At 37.7% G+C, this 22,068-nt stretch overlaps 4 protein-coding genes across 5 annotated transcripts; 1 reads left to right on the plus strand and 3 right to left on the minus strand.

Moving 5' to 3' along the window:
• The first annotated feature begins 1,426 nt into the window (after positions 1-1,426).
• On the plus strand, positions 1,427-3,563 carry LOC116207693. Of its 2 annotated transcripts, none has more exons than XM_031540762.1 (4): positions 1,427-1,641; positions 1,732-1,823; positions 1,946-2,999; positions 3,098-3,563. In XM_031540762.1, the coding sequence occupies exons 1-4, from the start codon at positions 1,564-1,566 to the stop codon at positions 3,155-3,157; spliced, it is 1,284 nt and encodes a 427-aa protein (XP_031396622.1). In that variant the 5' UTR covers positions 1,427-1,563; the 3' UTR covers positions 3,158-3,563. The 2 variants fall into 2 exon arrangements, with proteins under 2 accessions (XP_031396622.1, XP_031396621.1); XM_031540761.1 differs by having other exon boundaries at positions 1,428-1,641; positions 1,934-2,999.
• A 776-nt stretch (positions 3,564-4,339) lies between these two features.
• On the minus strand, positions 4,340-8,623 carry LOC116207694 (protein PHR1-LIKE 1-like). Its single transcript, XM_031540763.1, has 8 exons — positions 8,272-8,623; positions 6,816-7,450; positions 5,917-6,115; positions 5,756-5,832; positions 5,623-5,662; positions 5,246-5,306; positions 5,041-5,110; positions 4,340-4,889 (listed from the first exon to the last, which is right to left on the minus strand). The coding sequence occupies exons 2-8, from the start codon at positions 7,314-7,316 to the stop codon at positions 4,554-4,556; spliced, it is 1,284 nt and encodes a 427-aa protein (XP_031396623.1). The 5' UTR covers positions 7,317-7,450; positions 8,272-8,623; the 3' UTR covers positions 4,340-4,553.
• Positions 8,624-15,885: 7,262 nt separating this feature from the next.
• LOC116207691 lies at positions 15,886-18,646 on the minus strand. The gene is made up of 3 exons (XM_031540759.1): positions 16,819-18,646; positions 16,402-16,596; positions 15,886-16,311 (listed from the first exon to the last, which is right to left on the minus strand). The coding sequence occupies exons 1-3, from the start codon at positions 18,571-18,573 to the stop codon at positions 16,135-16,137; spliced, it is 2,127 nt and encodes a 708-aa protein (XP_031396619.1). The 5' UTR covers positions 18,574-18,646; the 3' UTR covers positions 15,886-16,134.
• Positions 18,647-18,790: 144 nt separating this feature from the next.
• On the minus strand, positions 18,791-21,571 carry LOC116207692. Its single transcript, XM_031540760.1, has 2 exons — positions 19,576-21,571; positions 18,791-19,321 (listed from the first exon to the last, which is right to left on the minus strand). Exons 1-2 carry the CDS (start codon positions 21,286-21,288, stop codon positions 19,160-19,162), a joined length of 1,875 nt encoding a protein of 624 aa, XP_031396620.1. The 5' UTR covers positions 21,289-21,571; the 3' UTR covers positions 18,791-19,159.
• Positions 21,572-22,068: the final 497 nt, after the last annotated feature.

A 22,068-nucleotide genomic window follows, 5' to 3' on the forward strand; every position in this document is an offset into this window, starting at 1 on the left:
AATAATCAATGTCATACCTGCATAATTCAACGCGACTGGTTAATATTGTCAACTCCTTCATAAAACAAAAACGATGTTTTTAAGGCTAAGTCACGAGCTGCATCAAAGTATGATCCAATACTGTTTTCAGGTGAAAATAGAGGAGACGAGACCAGTTGAGTTGGAGAAACTGGATAGAGAAATTGCGAGTGTAAAGCCGAGATAGAGGAAATATATAGATGATGCAGATGTTAGAGGCACTAAGGAACCGACTGAAGGAACTTACAGTAAAGAGAGATGATCTGGCTTTCTGAAAGCATGAGGGACTAAATGTGGGCATACACCGGACTTAAAAGAATGGATCTTCCATGTTTGTATGTCAATTAGGCTGCATTTCCTTAGTGGGTTCACAGTCGATTCTCCCGCTTTTACTTACTTGGATGTTTTCTCTGGCTAGTTTGTTGTGAAATAAGGAAAACCTTTTGACATAGGTTGCACCCACCATCTATAAATTATGCTAGATCCAATAGTTGCTTAATGCTTCTGATCTCGAGTCTCTCCTTTAACTCTAGTAAGAGTAATTCAGCGTTACTTGTTAAAGTCTGATATAGGTGGACCGTTACAAATAGTCTCGAGTCCAGGCAGCAAAAGCTGGAATTTCAGTCCCAAGAAAATTAAAGATTTTGTTCTGGGTCCCCTGGTTAGTGTCATTCAGCACGAATGAGAAATCGTGCTGATGCCCCCTGGAATCCAAACAGCCAAGCGTATCTGCGAAGCTGGATTTCTGCTTTTTCGAAGTCCACCTGTATCATAATGAACATAACCATTCCTCTCTATTTCAAAGTTCGAGTGAACCGTAGCCATTACTGTTGCACCTCAGAGTTCAACTCATTTCCAGCTCTGGAAAGCAAGTGCTGGTACAACTCAACTCTTCAGTCTAATCTTGTAGAGCGCCGCAACTTCAGGAAAATCCAAAGCAACTGTCATGACAGTCAGATTCCCGAGTCACGGGAAGAATACCCAGGGCTTGGTCAGGAGAACCAACCGGACCATAGCAAAAGCTCTTCTCCATCGTCATATAGCAGATGTGGGTCTATATTCTTGGCCAAGCCCAGGTTGTTGCCCATGCTTGAGTCATCTCTAGAGTACATGGTCCAACCGGTCATGATCAGCTCTACTTTTAAATCTATGCTATAACTTTTCGGCAATCTCGATTCAAGCCAATTAATCAAACTAGACTTTTGGCTCTAAATTTGATGAATTAAATGAACCTCTTAACTGCTCATAAAGAAAATGACCTTTTAACTTGCTTTATTATGGTTTTAACAAATTTAATTTTTAAAGTCTTCCACCTTCTAATGAAGCCAAAACAGAACTACGTAATAAAAAAGAAAAGCCAAAACAGAACTGGGATCCCAACGGTCACTTTTTTCAAAGCTTATCTTGACCGCCTTCTCTCTATCTCTCTCTCTCTCTCTCTCTCTCTCTCTCTCTCTCCGGCCTTTGTTGGAAGATACACTTTCTCGCCATTTTCAACTTCTCTTTTGACTCCATTGGAACTCCAACTGCAGCTCATTTATCATCATGGGCTGCTTTTGTTTTGGCTCATCAAAGCATCGAAGGCGGTCGAAAAGGGCTCTCATTTCTCCATCTCATCATCAAGTAACTCCCAAGTTCCTCGCTTTCTGTTTCTTTGTACCTTTGCCGCCCTTAAAGAAACGATCTTTACCCCTCTGATGAATCTTGTTGCAGATCCAAGAAGGAGCTTCCGGGTCTCTCGTCCCACCTGAACCCGCCAAGGATGCGGATACGGAACTGCCCCCTGAGCTCACGACTGCACCGAAGTAAGCTTTTCTTTGATTTTTCCTGGGTAAAATCTTGCTCATTTTCGGGTTCTTGGAGTTGGATTGTTTGTCCCGAAGTTTGTTTGCTGCATTTTCTGAGTCCTCCGTAGTTGTGATTTCAGTCTGGAAGAGAAGCTGCCGGTGGAGCAGCTGGAAGTTGTGGGTGGAAAGAAGAAGGTGGCCTTTGATTTGACTGTCAAAACCTATGAGTTACCAGCTGAGGAAGTGTGTGAAGATTTCCCCGAGAGAGACGAGACTGATGAGACTGCAGAGGATGATGAAACACAGAGAGAAGGGGCCTTGCATACTGATTATTCCACTCCTTGTGCAGGAAGAGTGTCATCTTATCCCCTGAGTCACAGATATCATAATTGTGCTAGCAGTGGTGATGAATGTGAGGACACTGTCACTGAAGGAATCGATGATGATGGGGAAGATGATGGTTCCGATCAAAACAAGCTTCTTGGACAGCAAACTGTGATCGAGCAGGAATCATCTGGATCTTTGTTTTCTCTGCCTATAGATTCTAGGAAACATGCAAGTGCAGCCAACACTGAGGAGAAGGAGGTTAACAGTCCTATGCCGGTTGCCGATTCAGAAGATAAGGAATGGAGGTCTGACTATTTAAACCCAAACGTGAGGCCTGGGAACCAGTGCGTCCACTCGGCGTTGAACCCAGTAGCAAACTGCTCTCGGTTGGAAAAAGAAGTGAAAGCTAGATACACATCCCCTCCGAAGAATCACGAAAAGGAGAACCTGAATATCAAGCAAGATTTTGCCTTCTCGTCGCCCTTCAGATCCGAGCCTGCTCCAAAGCTGCTGAACCAAAGTCCAAGTGAACTGATTCCTAAAGAAATTGCAGTGGACACTAGCCTCTCCAGCTGGTTGAGTATATCTGAGACCACCCCAAAGTCCAAGACTGTCGGAAATTCACCTTCGCTGAGAGCCAACACACCAAGGAGTGCAGAGGATAGACTGATCCTAGGAGTGCTTACAATGGAAGACCTCCGGCAGCTCTCTGCTTCAAACTCTCCAATTCGGTCAAGAGGCAGGAGCCCTGATGACAAACCTATCATAGGCACCGTAGGGAGCTACTGGAGCCACACGGGACAGGCAATGGATTTAGATTCCTGCTCATCACGCCGAGGAATGAAAAGCTCGAGGATCAACAAAGAGGTACATGACAGGACAACAACTATGGATTGTGGGTGTTGACGAGTTAAAGAGTCATGATGAGGTTCAATGCTCATAAATCTTTTCTTGCTATGCGACAGGAACAAAGAATGAATCTGGTGCGCATCCCATTTGAGGCAAGATTGGAGAGTACTCTTTAGGGAGGCAGAATGAAAGTATGACAATTCTCAACGGATGATATCAGAACGATAAGTACTTCTCAGTGCCGTCAGTCTGGTGCTTCCGTTTGGCACTTTTTCTGAATATTTCATGCTGTTGCACCATGTTTATGCAGTGAAATTGTCCCTTGTAATTTCCAATTCCATCTTCGGCAGTCTCTTTCTAATGGTGGATTTGCCATATGACAGTATCTTGAGTTGGCATGTGATTATTGATAGTTTTAATTCTAGCTTCCTAGATTAAGTTCAGACGAGTTTCCGGATGGTATCCCATTTATGAAATTCTGACCATTCGTATGCTTCCTTACTATGCATGAAATCTTGGATCCAACAGGTTGTAAAAGAGACTTGAAATCTTATTAGACATCAAGAGCTACGAATTCCATAATGTCATATTGGTGTAAATTTGTTTCTGGAACTTAAGAACCAAGTGCCAGTCTCTGTGTTTTTCCCCCAAGACCCTTCGTTCTTGTTCCACGGGATTCGACAAAACTCCATGAATGTCTGGTGGAGTAGCCTTCATCCTAGTCATAATTTTGTTGAACAGCTCAGTGAAGGAACTTGACGTCCGTACATATACATCCCTTGAAAGAGTCGAATAGGCTGAGGAAGAGTCTTTGCATTTCCAGCTAAAGAACCATCCTGTCTTCCCTTCAATTCCTCTCCCACTGCATGGCATATTGGAATCAAAAGAAATGGAATGGAATAAATATTTTATCCTTTTCTCAATTTCTTTCTTTAGTCTCTCTTATATGAGTTTATATGAGTTGGAAAGAGCATTACACCGAGACGATCTTTTTATTTTTTATTTTTTTCCAACTTAATGAAATAATGTTATATGTTTCCTTCAAAAAAACTTAAATAATACTCATTCTATCTTTTCAACTGTATGATATATATTTCTTTTGAGGTTCATATATCTAAATTATATGTATAAATTAAAATCTTAATAAGTAAATTAATCTTTTTTACTTACATTCATCCATATTTTCAAGTTTAACTAGAAAACAACAATTTTTCTCTCAACAAAATTACATTTCACATTATAGAATCCATTACATTCCTTTTCATTCCATTCCTGCGTATCAAACATGACCTATATAGTCTTGTGCAATGCAGATTGCAAACTCAATCCTCGAATTGTGAGGGCAATGAGTCAACTGATGAAACAATCAAAATGGTGGCCTATTATTCCTTAGAAGTCGATAACTTTGTATGCACAATTAATCATTAAGACATCCAAGTGGGGTTTGGAGCAGCAGATTTGCTTCACCACAATACAAGTACTGGAGACTAAGATTCGACATTGTAACCTGCAGAAGCAGGAAAAGAAGTCTACATTCTACGATGTCTTTAATCAGAGCAGAAGCAGCTCTGCCTAATCAATTGATTTGTCCTCCCTTGGTCTCTTGGGTGAAGAAGGCCCCTCCTCTTCGGCTGTTATTTCTTGCAATTTATGCTTTCCACCTACACTTGGAGAACTTCCTTCAGGAGATGGATTCAAAGGGTCAGCTTCCAGTTTGGGAGAACTTTGATCGGGTGCTCCCGTTTTGTCGTTCCCGGAAGCAGACTGAACGGCACTTGGAGAAGTGTCATCAGCCACAGCAGATGAAGTAGCCTTGGACCCTTCACTCTCCATCTTCCTCTGCTTCTCGAACATCATTTGCAGATACTTCCCTTGTTCTTCAATCCTTAGCTGCAGATTTCTCTGAATCTGCAGAAATCAAGTAATGGCGACAATGGTTACACGAGATGCAGAATTAAGGATCAGAAACTCTTTCCCACTCTCTCAGCATTCTATTTCTAACCATATTCAAAGAAGCCGGGAGATCAAAAGAAAGCAAACCTCACACACAAAATCTTACCTCAAGTTGCTCATGAAGTTTCTTTTGCACTTCAATCTGCAAGCGCAGTGCCTCAGTAATATCGATACTCCTGCATACCAATAAACAGCATAAAGCTCATCAATTCCAGAAAGTAAAATTCTTACTGAAAGAACTTGTTTGGATGCTAAATGTGATAAGTTCAACAACATGTATTCTTTGAATGAAGGTAATGTAAGTGACTCACGTCTTTAAGTCAAGAGATTTCATTTCATCGATTGCGCTCATCTTCTTCTCTGAAGATCCTCCTGAAAAAAGAAAACATAGTGAGCCATTTTATCATTTGAATATCTGAAATTAGGGGAGAAAAGGCAAATGAACCAATAACGAAGACCATATACTACCAGTAGGCAGCTAAAAGACGTGATAAGAGACAAAAAAAAAACCGCCCCTTAAGATGATATTTACATTACTTTTCATTCTAGTTTACCATGTACAGACAATATAAGACACTTTTAGATGATAACCATAGCACCCAAAATTAAAATTTACCAGTATGCACACAGAGAAAAGAACAAGCAGGACGAACACACAGAAAAGAACAAGCAGGACAGCAATCATCACCTTCTGATGACTCTGGTTTGTAACGCGCTGTTCTATATTTCTGAAAATCAGAAGACAAGATATAAATGCAAGTTCAATCCAAAATAGTATGGCTGCACCCATATAGTAAGTGGATAAACAGGTAAGTAATTACCTGCAGGTGGCTTTTCACATGATAAATCGTTAGCCCTTTCACATTCATGAGTTTGAGGACACCCTTCGGAGTAGCCCCTGTAATATAACAGTGACAAAACAGGTAAGCAAGTCAAGGTAGATATCAGGTTTCTCTGTGGTACACATGATGAAACTACTTACGCTCACTGCCACCAAGCTGATTAATAGCAGCCACAAAAGACTCATGAAGCTCCGGTGTCCATCGCATGCGTGCCTTATTTTGAGGTGCTGCGGACAACTGATTACCCTCAGGAGAAAATTCTCCAAGTGGAGTTGAGACATTTTGATCTTGAGGCATCTGTGACTGTTGCACAATGGCCTCAGGAAATGCTTTCAGCACCTGCTCACATTTCTCATTTTAGATACAAAGGAACTTGAAACCAAAAGCAAGAAGGGTAAGTGATTTCTCATTAGAAAATAAATTTCTGAAACTACAATTGTATTGTCTCTATCTAAGTTGAGAATAACGGAGTCGAAGAAATAATTCTATGTAGACTATAGCACTGTGAACTGCGCCAACCACAAAAGCCATATCGGAAGAAAAATTCTTCGGAGATTTCACTAAGAATTTTTCCAGTATTGTGTAATCTGCCCGTTTGGTATTTAAAATTTTTTTAACTTTACTTAACTCCACTTATCTTCAACTCAACAACACAATTATTATTTTTCATTTTTTCTTCAATTTTTTTAACTATTCAATTCAATTTTTAATACTAAATTCTCTAAACTATTCATTACTTTTTCCACAATTCAACACAATCATTACTTTCTTTCAACTATCCATTACTTTTTCACACTTTTTCTCATAATTCAATAACACAATCATTACAAACCAATTAAAACCAAAAATCAACTCTATTAAACTCTAAAACCAAACACAACCGTTCATCAGAAGCCCAGAAAGGCAGACTCAGATATGGCAATGCCCTCCAATCATCTACAGACTATCAATTTTCAGGATCCTTTGAAGCATTGCTGCATTCATGAAGTTTTCCTATGCAGATCGCAGACTGAACTAAGTAATGAGTTGAGGAACAAACCTTCTCTTTGGGCTCTGTCACATCAACACCAACATCAGCAAGAAGTTCAGTCCAATTTGGATCCAGTACCTCCTCGACAGACATCAACTGGTCCGCCCACTGCCAATCACTTCTCTTAGCATGGTCATCAGATACCAAGACATTACCAGTGGTCTCTGTCTGTGCGATCTGACCATTCTGGACAGGGACATCATCAGAGAAATTTAGAAATCCCTGAAATTGATCTGTACCCCATGAGACTTCTCTATTTCCTTCAGGAAAATTAGCCAGCTCTGCCGGCTGTCCTGCTTGGGTAGAATCCTCCAGTGGCATAGGCAGTTTATCAATGGAGGAATTGGAAATAAATGGAGAATTAGGCAAATGGCTTTGATGTTGTGATCCGTAAGAGACTGCAGAAAAGTAAGCATCATTCCCAGATCCAGGAGGTGGTGAGAACAGGTGTCCTGAAGTTCCACCGTGAGAGAATGTTTGTGCTGTTTGTGAGGATACACGATTAGTCATTGTTTTCCTCTATCTCTTGATACCTTCCGAGTGTACCGAAATGCAGTTTGTTTCTTTCAGAAAGCTAGGGAAACTTGCTTGAGATAGTATTGTTGCTCAGGATGCTTTCAAATGATTCAGCTTCCCCTCAATATCTGCACACACCCTTAGCAGTTAAAAGCTGAATAATTCTTTCTGTCAGGTGACATCATTAATACCCCATTTTATTTAGCACAAGTCCCAAATTGATGGCGGAGGTCTCTCTTCAAATTCATACCAACATGTGGATAAGTCAACAGCTAGCATGCGGTTACATAACAAAAAAGCCTAAAACTATGCAGATTATGAGAGGACCAAGAGGTCAAGTTCAGCTTCTTGAATGCCAAGGCGCTGAACGAGGGCACAAATATCGGTATTTTTGAAACCCAAACTCAAATTGCAGAACCTTATCCTTGTACTATGACTTGTCAGATAAACGATAATGAAATGACTTCACCAGTTCACCTAGAACCATCAAACTCTGAAATACAGAACTGAAAATCAACAGCAGATTCACTATTCAAGCAAGAATCATCATCTTCGAATACTAAGAGCTCCAGTAGCACGCCCAAAATAACAAATTTTCACCATCAACACTAGGAAAGAGAGGAAAAACAGTGAAATTAAGCTCACAACAAATGAATTTTCTCCAAGACAGATTCGGGGGAAGCCCTACGCACGCAGAATTACTCAATCCGACGCTCCCGATCAATCAGGAACGCAACAACTCGTTCAGCTTCACCCCAACAATAAAATTTCGAGTTTGCACTCCCCACCTATTCAAATTCCGAAGACCGACGCAGCTCCGGGGAAACCAAAGCAAATTGAATCGCACAGAAGGAGAAAAAAGGAAAAACAAATCCAACAAAAGACGGATTTTTATGCCGGCCCCAGAAGGGAAATTCAATCGGCAATCGGGCGACGAACACGTACGTACCTGAACCGACAACTGGAGCTGGATTCCCAGAAACGCGGAGGCTGCTTCTGGGGACACGGCGAGGAGCTGATGGATAAAAACAGCAAACTGCTGACGCACGGAGGCGGCTGTGGAGCGGGAGCCACCGGGAAGCACGGTGAAGGAAACGAAAGAGTGAAGAAAGAGAACAAAAGGAAGAAACAATCAATTCAATCAATCAAATGAGATGACACGCAAGGCAGTGGCAGCGTTGTGATTGACCCAATCGATCCATCGCCGCTTTTTGTCCGCTCGATTTCTTGATTTTGACCTCTGCCATTTCCCCATAAACACAACCCAGAAAACAGAACACAGACCAAAAAAAGAACCTCTTGTCTCCGCAATTGGGAGTGACACGATGATGACGTGTCATAGTTCAGTGTGAGAAAATTACCACGTAAGGTAACATCCGAAGCGACATGGTAAACAGAAACAATCAATCACCGACGCACTTTCGGAATAGTAAATCCTCCGCATGAACCAAAAGTGTCTGGTGGGAAATATTTGCCCGTGGTGGGAATATGAGCCATGGATGATGAGAATCGGTTAATTTTTGTTTTTCTTTTTCAGTTATAAAAATGAGGTCCCAAAAAAATGGGGGGATGCAAAGGTCGAGGGCGAATCACTGTGCCAAATTACCTTTTTCGGTAAATTTTTGCATTTGGTAGCTACATTTGACTCTCAGGATGTAATAGGTAATGTAATTTATTACTATTGATACGTGAAATAAATTGACATGAAAATTTATTTGACATGTATAGGGCATTAATTTCGTCTACAACAACGAAAGGCTTTCGTTCTTTTTATCAAAAAGTTTTTCACATAAGCTTTTTTGAATACCCTCAGTTTGTGATTGACTGCCCCTTGATTCACCGTCATTAATGTATAACTATATAATTTTTTGAATTCCTAACAATGATATTCAATACTACATTTATCATAATAAGAAAATAATGAAATCTAATTAATCAATTTAGTTTAATACGAATTATGAACTGACCTAAAAATATTTTTCCCAAAATTTAAACAAGAAAAAAATTTAATTAGCTAATTTAATATAAATTATAAGTCAATAAATATATTGAAAGAAAAAAAAAACACAAATAAGAAAAGAAAGCCTAAAAAATTGGCAAAACTGAAATAAAATATTAACCCTAAACATTATATGCAAATGTCCGGGCGTTCATTAGTTATACTATCATACTAGGGCACGGAGCCCGCACATTGTGGCGGGTCCAAAAATTCCATCATATAATAACACAATAGATTTGGAGTGTGATAGATATCATCATAAGGACAAAGATAGAAAAAAAAATTACCTGTAATTAACAAAAGTATGTATATTATACTTCCTTACGAAAAATACGATATAAAGGAAGAAAGTTATATTTGTGAATGAAAATTTGTACAAAGAAAAAAGGTATAGGGTATACATATAACTTTTTAGAAGAAGATAAAATTCATACAAAGAATAGAATCGAAATTATGGCGTCAAATTCTATAGTTATCCAGGTAAAAGAATAAGAAAAGTTTGTACACTAAATGGGCGAAATATGTGACGTTATATTTACTTATGAATGCCAGAGGTTTGCTTCATGGGTGATATTATCTCAATATATAGTAATCATAAAGAAAAAAGAAGAAAAAACTTACAAGTAATAGGAACAAATCTGGATAAAAAGGAAAAAAAAATATTTTAATAGAAATAATTTGATCCAATCATAATAATCGAATAATTGACATGATGGGTCAACCCGGTTACACTGCTGTCTTACCAAGCTGGATCTAAAAATATTGGACAGAAGAAGGCAATTAAAACAAAAGGAGATGCATTAGAGATGAAAAACTATCCCATTTGCAACCTAAATTTTTGGGAAGAAATGTTGGTTATTGTATATAGAGTACTTCTAATACGGTTTTTTTAAAATATTTTTCTAATAAGGTTAAAGATTCTTTTTTTGGAAACAATTGACATGGCTATAATTGAATCATTTGATCTAACGGGTTGATTGCATTGCCTAATACCTTATTCATGAAAAAAGGGATAAAAAAAGGAAAAATTTAAATAAAAAAAAAGCAAGTGGGGAAAATTCCACGCTCGCCCCAAGGGTCCAAACTAGGACCTCAAATCATTTCCTTTATAATTTGTTGGTCATAAGGGAGGTTCATGAGTTTAATACGAATATAGGAAGTTAAAACAAAATAAAGGGGTGTGTAAGTCTTATCGGTGAGAATCGAATCCGTAACTTCTTGGTTTCAAGTTGGTATTTTATACCATTGTACTAAGACTCCTCATAGCAATGTGCACATTTAAATTGGTGAGGTTTTTCCCGAAAAAATGGTATATATATATATATATACATATATATATATATGAGAAAGTTTGGAACAAATGAGCTTTTCTTAAAAAAAAACAAAGAATATAGTAAAAAAAAATTAGCTTGACAAGTGTCTGATGCAAACAACAGTTTTAGTATATAAAGATCCTCTTGGCGCATGAAAAGTAAGTAATAAGATGTTTGCATGCAAGGGTAAAACTGGAAATGTGAAAAGAATGAATTTATGCATATACCAAAATAAGGAGACTCTTTAAAAGGAACAAATTGCATAGGCTAATTGGAGAGAGCCCGTCATTATGTGTTAGATGCTTGTCAGTAAGTTTTATTGTTAAATAATAAAAAATCACTTGTTTAACAAGAAACTTATTGTTTTTTAATACTTATTAAATCGTAAGAAATTTATTTTTTAATAAGGTGGTGCAATAGTTTGTAAAAAACTCATTAATTTTAATAAAACAAGATTTTCGCTACCAAAAAAAATATAACAAGATTTTTTTTTAAAATAACAATTTTTCTTATGAAATAGAGAATCTTTACTATTTCTTAAAGCATTCTTAAAAGTTCACTGTTAAGGAGCTTTCTTATGGCAGAGACACTCATATGAAATATCAAGCAACCTTGAACATTGGCAATTCCCCTGTGACTCCGATATGTTTATACGAGGTGACTCGGATTTCGCGAGTGGAGCAATCTGGCTTGGGTTATTTGGCCATGTTGGTTGAGAAATGATTGGTTGCATCATCGTGGATGGGAACTACTAGTTGATGGCGCTTTGTTTTGTTATTACAACCATTGATTAGTTTTTTTTTATACACATCACTTAGTATTTAAAAAGTTAATCAATCCCGATTAGTTTAGATTCAAATCTAATCAGTTCACTAATGGAGAATACTCTTTCAATCATAGATTTTCCAATCGCAAAGGATGTTGATTTTGAGGTAGAATGATTTGTTTAAGTTGGACTTGATGATACCTATCATGAGATAAACTTATGTTCGATACCTCCTGAAAAGGAGATTTTGTAGAGGTCAATTAAAGACCATCACGTCGCAAGTTGTCAGATATTTATCGGTGATGAAGTAATAAGAAATTTATTAAACAATAAGATACTTATTATTTAATAAGAAACTTATTATTTTTAAATATAATAAAATATTTATTAAATAATAATAATTTTATTATTTTGAATATAATAAAACTCATGTTAAATAGCAAAAAAACTTATTTTGTTCGTTTCCTCACTTTTAAGGAGGCTGCGTGTACGAGCACTGCCAATCATCATATGATTAAACAAAGAATGCCAGATTAGGTCGGTGGCCCCACCTTTGTTCCGTGGGGGCCCTGTTTGTAGTTTTTTACTTGTCCCACTTGAGCACTTTCGTCCCGTTTTACTTCTCGTCCATCTATTTCCTTATCCATTAAATTATTATGCTAAATTAAAACATAAATTTCACTGGTATTAAATTAGTTATTTTTTATTTATAACATCTGCTGAGGTCGTCGCATTTAAAAATGAAACGCAACTGTCAATAATTAATTGTGCAATTGCCCTTTGTTCAAGATGAATATTCATAAATCTGTTCTAAACGAAACATATTACGTAATTAGAAAATATTTAATGAATAATACATAACACTAATCTTTCTCTACCCATGCGTTGCATTTTTTTATACATGTATATTCTTATTATAATTCTTAAATTTTAAAACATCAATCTTCTTATCAAAAATATTTTCAATTAGTAGGTGTAATTTTTAAATGGTAAATCTTCAATTTTTTTGTTAAAATTAGAGTAAGTTAGTTATTATAATAATATGATCAAATGAGTTTTTTATAATAATAATATTTAAGTTAATTGTTAATATAAATTTGTCATTTATATTAACTAAGTTTAGTAATTAAAATAAAAAATTGTTTTGTCCTTTTCCTAAGATAGTATTTTGTCATCTTTAATTTTAAGTTTTAATTTAATTTTATTTATTATATATATTTTTAGTTCATAGTGATATGTTATAAATTCTTTTATAGGACCACAATTGTTTTAAAAATTCTATATATGATCAATTAAAATTTTTATTGGTGTTTATATCACCTGTGTTGTATATGTCTGTTTTAGCACATTTATATAATATTTTTATAATAATTATTTTGATTCATTCTTGATACAATAAAATCTTTTAAATGATTCAAGTTTTATTCAAGAATCAATTAATAAAATGAGACTAATTTTGAATGATTCAATAAATATGCATTTAACATCCCTTAATTAATGTGCAATTGTGTATTTACTAGCCGTGTCACCCCGCATTGCACGATATTATTATTCGACTATATCTTTTTATATTATTTTATATATAAATCATTAGATAATAATTCTATTATATTGTGCATGGAATAAATCAATATAATGCATTAATTAATGTTATGTTATATTTTTCATTTTGAGAAATTTCATGGTTCAATTAACGTGGTGGTTAAATTAATGTGATGAATTAATAAATGTCAAGTGTAAGTGCTTAATTAATAGGATGGGGTATATGAAGGGACGGGTCATAAAGAGCTGAGGGTTTGAAGATTGGAGGGATGACATCAACTCTCCATTTCTGTTTTACAATTACATATTATATATAGATTTAATCGCTTGTATATCAGACATGTTTATTATGAATATACATATACACAAACTCGATTGCACATTTTTTAAATACAAAATTTTATGACACATTTATTTTCAAATACTTAATTTTTATTTTTATATAATTATAAACATATACAGTATAAATTATAATGATTTTAATCTTATAATAAAAATTAGGTCAATAGTTTATCTTTTTTACAAAATAATTTAATAATTTTGTTTCATTAATGATGAACATGAGTCATTAAAAATATTTTCAATTAGCAGTAGTAATTTTTAAATGGTAAATCTTCAACATCTTTTGTTAAAATTAGAGTAAGTTAATTATTATAATAATATGGTCAAATAAATTTTTATAATAATAATATTTAAGTTAATTGTTAATAAGTATTTGTCATCTACATTAATTAAGTTTAGTATTTAAAAATAAAGATTTGTTTTGTCCTCTTTCTAAGATAGTGTTTTGTCATCTTTAATTTTAGTTTTAATTTATTTTATTTCTGATATATATTTTTAGTTCATAGTGATATGTTATAAAATTTTTTATAGGACTACATTTGTTTTAAAAATTCTATATATTGTAGATGTTTGTTTTAGCACATTCATATAATATTTTTTATAATAATTATTTTGATTCACTCTTAATACAATAAAATATTTTAAATTATTAATTTCAAGTTTTATACAATAATCAATTAATAAAATGATATTAATTTTGAGTGATTCAATAAATATGCATTTAATGTCGCTTAATTAGTATACAATTGTGTATTTACTATTCACATCACCCTGCATTGCATGAGATTATTATTTGACTATATCTTTTATATTATTTATATATAAATCATTAGATAATAATTCTATTATATTATGTATGCAATAAATCAATATTATGCATTAATTAGTGTTATGTTATATTTTTCATTTTGAGAAATTTCAAGGTTTAATTAATGTGATGGTTTAAATAATGTGATGAATTAATAAATGTCAACTGTAAGTGCTTAATTAATAGGACGGGGTATGTGAAGGGACGGGCCATGAGGAGCTAAGGATTTGAAGAATGGAGGGATGATGTCAATTCTCCCTCTTTGTTTTGTAATTATACATTATATATAGATTTAATTGTTTGTATCTTACACAAGTTTACTATAAATATACATTTACACAAACTCGATTGCACATTTTTTAAACACAAAATTGTATGAGGTATTTATTTTCAAATACTTAATTTTTATTTTTTTATATAATCATATACATATATATTTTAAATTATAATGATTTTAATCTTTTAATAAAAATAAGGTCAATAGTTTTATCTTTTTTAAAAAATAATTTAATAATTTTGTTTCATTAATGATGGATCATTTATTATAACATGAGTCAATTTTACTTTTATAATAAAGACTACGTCAATTATTTTATCTTTTAAAAAAAATAATTCAATAATTTTGTTCCATTAATTATGGATGATTTATTATAACATGAGTCTATTTTACTTATATAAATAAATATATGGATATGCATTTGACTATGTAAAACTCAACTACCGAGTGACATGTATGAAGATGGAGAATAGAGAAAGAAATTCCATGGACAATAACTGTATTTTTTACACGTGTCACTCGATGGTTGAATTTTACACAGCCAAGTGGCTTGACTGTGTATTATTCACTAATATTTTCTCGTAATGTAAAAGAAGATGCATAAACCCTAAAACCCTGGTTTTTCTTTTATTTCTTTTCCTTTTTTGTCTTCGCGTTGGTTGCCAATTGTGTAATATCATGTCCGCGCTCACAATCCAACAGTATGTACAATTATCCTTCACAAAGTTTGGCTTGCTCTATTCGATAAATCAAAACTCATGGCATGAAGCTTTTCTTTTGGTTGCGACGACAATGATGTGTCCGAACGAATCAATGAGTTAGGGTTGCAGATTTCTTCTTCTTGGGGCATTGCTAGTTCCAATTTTTTTTTGAGAAAATTGCTTCAAAAAGCATAAACTTTGTACGTTTTCCCGAATCTAGCATGAACTATTTATTTTCTCAAAAAATGCATCAACTTTGGTTTCATCCCATATCTATCACCCGTCCATAATTCCGTTCATTTTAGTGATGTGACAGTTAACGGAGACCTACGTGATAGATGGAATCCAATTAGCAGTTAACTGAATTTAAACTCCAATAAAACAGCAACACGTGGAAAACACAAATCCCCCCTCTGTTCAGAGAGAGCATTTTTCCTTTTCCGCTTCCGCGCCGTCCGTGTTCGATGGGTCAACTTATTATGAATTGTTCTGAAACTGCAGAGCACAGATAATGATTTACCTGATTCCGGGCGATAAAACTAAACTCTAAAATTCTAAAATCCTAAATAATAAATAGTAGATAAAGAAAAGAAGGTTGTGCATACAACATGCGTGGTTTGGGACGGTCTCTTCTCTCTCTCAAAATGACAACCAAAAACAATATTATGCATCAAAGAGGGTGTGGTGTAAATGGCACACGCTCTCATCTGAGAGATTTAAGATTCGATACTCATGGTCGAACTATCCGTTTATTAGCTATTAGATTTCTATTTTATTATATTAGGCTACCCACGGGTCGCCCTTTAAACCGAATAAAAAGAAGACAGCATTAACTATTATTATGCATGTGATAGGTCCCTTGAAGAAGCTGGTTAGGTCTTTTGAAGAAAAGCTATGAGAACCTTCGACTTTGAGCACTGTACTATTGACATTCATGGTTTATCCAGCATGTCCATTTAGTCGACAAAGAAATTTCTGGTAACGAAAATGCGCGACAATCCCAGTGTGAGATGCAGCTGACTTTGAAGCTGTCAGTGTTCGCCTTCATGGCCTTTCCTGTGCTCTCAGGAAGTCATGCTGCCTCTCTTTCTCATAAGTCCCAACTGTTTGTTCTCCAGGGCCTCTAGGTTCTGCTTCATCGCCTCTATGTTTTCCTTCAGTTGCTTTATGGGCGCATCTAGACTAGCAATCTCCTCGTCCAGTTTCTTCAGCTCGGTTAGTTTCGTCTCCTCTGTTTCTATCTGGAAATTGGATCAGCTTATAAAGATAGGTCTAAAGTTGTGCTGCAAAAGGATTGTGCTTGACAACATAAGCCATGAGAACGCTTGAACCTCTGTTTTCGAAGTCTCATGCACGCTTCCCTCCTCGAACTGATCTTTGAACCGAGAATCCTTGTCAGCGCTCTCTCTTAGAAGTCTCTCCAATTTTATCGCCCTTCTCTCGATCTCTGCCTTTAGACTGGCAATCTCCTTATCCAGTATGTTCAGTTTAGTGTTCTCAATTGCTTTCCTTCCCTCTGGTTCAGCCTGCAGATGTTAATTGATTAGATTACACTCACAAAATGATTTGCAGCATTTTTATGTTACGGTAATTTATTGCCTAAGAATGTATTCTCAATGCCTACCTTTCTAATAAAAACCTGAACGACAAAAATATGCAATGCATGATCAAAGATGACGCAATTTATTTGCCGGCGATGTTGAAAATGATGTTTCAGATAGCAAATCGACTTTAAAATTTGGACTTACCACGGGGATAACACACGCAATGTGAGCAGCAAAGCAGCATGGTTCACAAAAGTAAACGCCATGGTCTGGATTCCTGGTTTCCTCACATGCATCACAGTATTGCTCGTCGAGCCTCTCATCGACATACTTTTCACAGAGAGTTAATGGATGATAAGGATGATAAAAATCATGTTGAATAATAGGCGGTAGAGGAAGGCAATCATAATGAAGGTTAAAGTTGCATGGCGCACAGCGATACAAGTCAGTGTTACAGCTGTTGCCGCAAGCATTGCAGTGAAGGCTCGTAGCCCTCTCAAAGTAAGCTAAGTCATGTTCGTGGAGCTGATGTCTGAGAGTCGGTTTAGCGTTGGCACATCTGATATCCAAGTAGAAGTCACATTCTGCACAATAGAAGGTGAAGCCCATAGATTTTCGGTTACAGGCGCTACAATAGAAGTATCGTTTTTCCAGAGGCCTAGGAAGAGGAGTTAGGGGATGTTGGGGATGAAATGGGTGTTTGAGTTCCGTTGCCGTGTGACAATATGATTGGTGAAGCACAAAGGACTCGCAGGAGAGGCAGCAATAACATAAACCGTGGACAGGCTGCTTACAAGCATTGCAGTTAGGCCCATTGTAGTCCTTACGGTAACAGAGTGAAAGAAGGTGATCATGGGCGAAATGTTGAAGTTCCTCCATTGCCCCTGCTTCGAGAATAGAAAGAGTTTCGAGAGCACATTCTATGTCAAGGTTGAAGTCGCACATTTCGCAGTTGTACACGAAACCAGTGGAGGTTTCTGAGCAGCAACTGCAACGGAATTTCCCATCACTCTGACCGAACTTCTCTCGGAGAATGAGGAAGTGGTTGGGATGAAGGGCGTGAACCAAATCTTGGTGCAGCTCAGTGCAGGACTTGTGGAGGAAGAAAATGCAATTGAGGCAACCGTAAATTTCACCTGATAGATTCAGCTCACAAGCTTTGCAGGTGATGTGATTGCTATCCTCTTCGATGCTGAAGGATTTCAATTGGTGAGGATGGGAGAAATGGTCGATCATCACCGAATCTTCATTGTGCTGATCTTGGAGAGACAGAGTTGAAACCGCACATAGCACGTCAAGATTGAACCTGCACTCATCACAGTGGTATGCAAACTCATGCGGTAGACCGCACGCGTTGCATTTGAACTGTTTCTGGGAATCGGCGAGGAGGGTGAGATGGTGTTTGCTGTGGAAAGGGTGTTGCAATATCTCTTGAGGTAATTGAGCGCATGATTCGTGGAGCAATAGCATGCATGAACGGCACCCATACACTCGGCCAGAGATTTCCTTCTTGCACGCTCCGCATCTTATGTTGTTTGGTGTGGTCACACTGAAGGAGGTCAGGGGATGCTCATGAGCGAAATGATTGATCGTCTCCCTCTCCTCTGCCTGCTCATCAAGAGGAGGCAGAGTTGAAACCAAATCTTCTGCACTGGCAGAAAAGCAGCACTCATGACAGCAGTAGTTTGAGCTGAAACAGTTATCGGTGATGAGGGTAAGCGAGTGCTGTGGATGGGAGGGATGCTGAATTTGGAGAGGCCATTCGGTGCACCATTCGTGGAAGAAGAGTTCACATTCTAGACAGCAGCGCGTCGAACCAAGAATTGGATGCGCACAGCGGTTACAATGGACTGTGCAGTTTACGCTCAGCTCTCGCGGGATGAGGGGATGTTCGTGGCAGGGAAACTGAAGACTCGCTGTCATTCTGAGGAAACTATGGTCCAACGGAGATCGAAGCATAGGTAGAAAATGGATTCCAAATGGAGCTACTAGTAAGTAAACTCCAATATCTAGTTAGCTGGCCATTATAAAAACTTATCATCATTGCAAGTTGGAATATTAAACTAGATGCATAAATAAATGCACAGATCTCAACATCGTCAATAATGCCCGCAGTTTTGACTTAAATGCTATACATATCCATGGCGTGGCCTCGGGTTTGGTTTGTAATGTGACAACTTTATGGTAGTTGACGACTGGAATGGCAGATTGGTTTCCGATTCACATTGACTTTCTGATATAACAAACAGTACTCTATACCCGTTTATATATGCGAAACAGATGCTCCCTATGCAATTTCCTCTGCCATGCTGACAGTTCTATACTTCCGTAGCTTCGTATTCTAGGGGGAGTTCGGTCTGAGCTTCATAGGACACCGATGAGAGTGAGTCATTCAGCAATGAATCATCACATAATGGCATTCCCAGAAGTGCGGGATTCACAATTTTACAAGATACTGAGACCAGAGGGCTTTCATTATTTCGCATGCTACGTTTCTACCAATTGTCAAAATGAACTAATTGAAGCCTTGTCCACCGTCCTCTCCTCAAACTCCACGAACCGTTTGAGAATCCATATCGGTTCTCTTCTTCATAAGGGCCTCCAACTGTGTCTTCATTGCCTCCATCTCTTCCTTTGCACTTGCAATTTCTTCGTCCACTATGCTCCATTGAGTATTCTTTACCAGTTTCTCTCTATCCAGTGATACCTACAAACAGTAATTAATCTGATCAACCAGATACCATTATAGTATCTTCGATCCCACTGGTAACCTCTTAGACAAATGCTGCTTTGTAAATATACACTTCAACTGTGAACAGATTATGTATGCTCTTGCATATCAACAAAATAGAGAGGCAATGACTGGCAATACTATTTCATCAGTTCCTTTAAAGGCCTTTCAGAGTGATGTCCATAAATGTATGTTTCTCACCAAGAGATGGCATTGGTAGGTGGACTTACAGTGGAGATCACGCATTCAATGTGAGCTGCGAAGCGACACTCTTGACAGCAATAGACGCCGAGGTCTGGATTCCTCATTTCCTCGCACACGTCGCAGTACTCCTCGCCACTGTCACCGTACCCACTAATAAACTTCTCCTTAAGGAATAGAGGATGGATATGAAATTCACTTCTAGCTGTCAGCGGTAGAGGAATGCAGTCGTGGTGAAGATTAAAATCACAAGACACACACCGGTAGAGGTCAGCATTCGAGCTGCTGCCACAAGCGTTACAGTGAAGGCCCATTGCCCTCTTAAAATATGCCAGGGTATGCTCGTGTCTTAGATGTTTCAGAGTCGGTTTGAGGGAAGCACATTCCACATCCATGTGGAGCTTGCATTCTTCGCACTGGAAGGCGAAGCCGGTACATTTTCTCCTACAAGCATTGCAAGCAGCATAGCTGTCTGATGCCATTTTCCTAAGAGTGAGGGGATGTGATGGATGGAATTCATGTTCTAGTTTCAATGGCAGCTGGAAGCACGATAGATGGAGGGAGAAACGATCGCAAGAAAGGCAACAGTAGGCTAGACCTCGGGCAGGCTGCTTACAAGCATTGCATTCGGGACAATTGTAACCCTTTAAGTAATGAAGGGTCAAGATGTGCTGATGGGCAAAATGCTGAACTCTGGCACTTATCCCCTCGTAAAGAGCAGATCGGGTTTTAAGAGCACATTCAGTGTCGAGGTTGAAGTCGCACCTTTCACAGTTGTACACGAAGCCAGAGGAGGCTTCTAAGCAGCAATTGCAAATGAAACTCCCATCATTGTGCAGACCCTCTGCCGAGAGGATGAGGTTGTGGTCATGATGGAAGTGAAACATCTCCCCATCTAACTCGGCACAAGATCTATGGAGGAAGAACATACAACCGGGGCAGCCATAAACGTCACCTGATGCGTGCTGCTCACACGCTTTGCAGGTCAGATGTTTATTCTCCTCTTTGATATTGAAGGATCTCAGTGGGTGTGGGTGAGAGAAATGGTCGACCATGGATGAGACCTTGTTTTGCTGATCTTCTGGAGGCAGAGCTGAAACCGCACAATGCACATCAAGGTTGAATCGACACTCACTGCAGCAATACACAAACTGATGTAATAGACCACATGTGTTGCATTTGAACCATTTCGTGGAATCAGCAACGAGGACGAGACGGTGTTGGGGGTGAAAAGGGTGTAGCAGTATCTCTTGGGGTAACTGAGTGCATGACTCGTGCAGCAGGTACAAGCACGGACGACACCCATAAACTCGACCCGAGATTTCCTGCCTGCACGCTCCACATCTGATGTTGTTCGGTGTAGTCACACTAAAGGAGGCCAGGGGATGCTCATGAGCGAAATGATCGACTGTCTCATCCTCCTCTGCCTGCTCACCAGTGGGAGGCAGAGTCGAAACTAAGTCTTCTGCTCTGTCAGAAAAGCGGCACTCATGGCAGCAGTAGCTCGACTTGAAATAATTGTCAGTGACGAGGATAAGCGGGTGTTGAGGATGACAAGGATGCTGAATTTGGAGCGGCCATTCCGTGCACCATTTGTGGAAGAAGACATTACAGTCTAAACAACAGTTCGTCCGGCCATGGATGGGACATCCACAGCGTCGGCATTGGACACTGTAGTTCTCACTCAGCTCTCGGGGGATCAGTGAATGTTCATGGGCAGGTGGTCGGAAACTAGTCGTCATTCCGGCGGAAACACAGGGCCAGAGAGATGTTGACGGAAATTGAAGTCCAGACTGAGTAATTCTTTCTTTTAAAATGATTTATCACAAGTTGGAATATTAAAAGCAGTCATATTATATACGTCCCCGTGATGCCCATATGACCAAGTCTTTTGTTTATGTAGTCAACACTAATGAAGAGAAAAGGAAGGAAACTCCAAACCGTGGTTAGTTTGATTAGATAAGATGAACATTTGCAGGCCCATGGGATTGACTGTGGGGAGTTCTGACATTAACATTAGATAAAATGGGCCACCCCCGGCCTCCTCCCTCACGTCGCCCTCCCCACCCCCCTCCCCATTCTGTGTCCCATAGCTAAGTGGACTCATCTGCAAACTTTGTAAAAGTTGAGGGACACCGCTGCCAATATAATAAAATGGCCCCCAGCCGAGGGAATTAGCTAATAACATGCCTAATGATTACGTAGGTCCCCACCTACTTAATGATTAAGCGCTTTTTTTTTTACTGACTCGTATAATTTATTTGGAGGCAGTCATATAAATTTCCAATAATAAGTCTTAACAAAAATTATAAGTATTCAAATCCAACCTTTTATATATATATATATATATATATATATATTAGTCGTGGAGTCTGTGTGTTACACGATATAGAACGAGGAAAAAAAAAAATTCTAGGCACGACAAGATGAAAGCAAAAAAGTAACATAAGATCGCCAAACTACTAATCAGTACTTTATACGCATTCAATAGCAAATAGAACAAAAAGAGATGAATAGATGAT

This window comes from Punica granatum, chromosome 5 (genome assembly GCF_007655135.1).
Source record: "Punica granatum isolate Tunisia-2019 chromosome 5, ASM765513v2, whole genome shotgun sequence".
Taxonomy (NCBI): Eukaryota; Viridiplantae; Streptophyta; class Magnoliopsida; order Myrtales; family Lythraceae; genus Punica; species Punica granatum.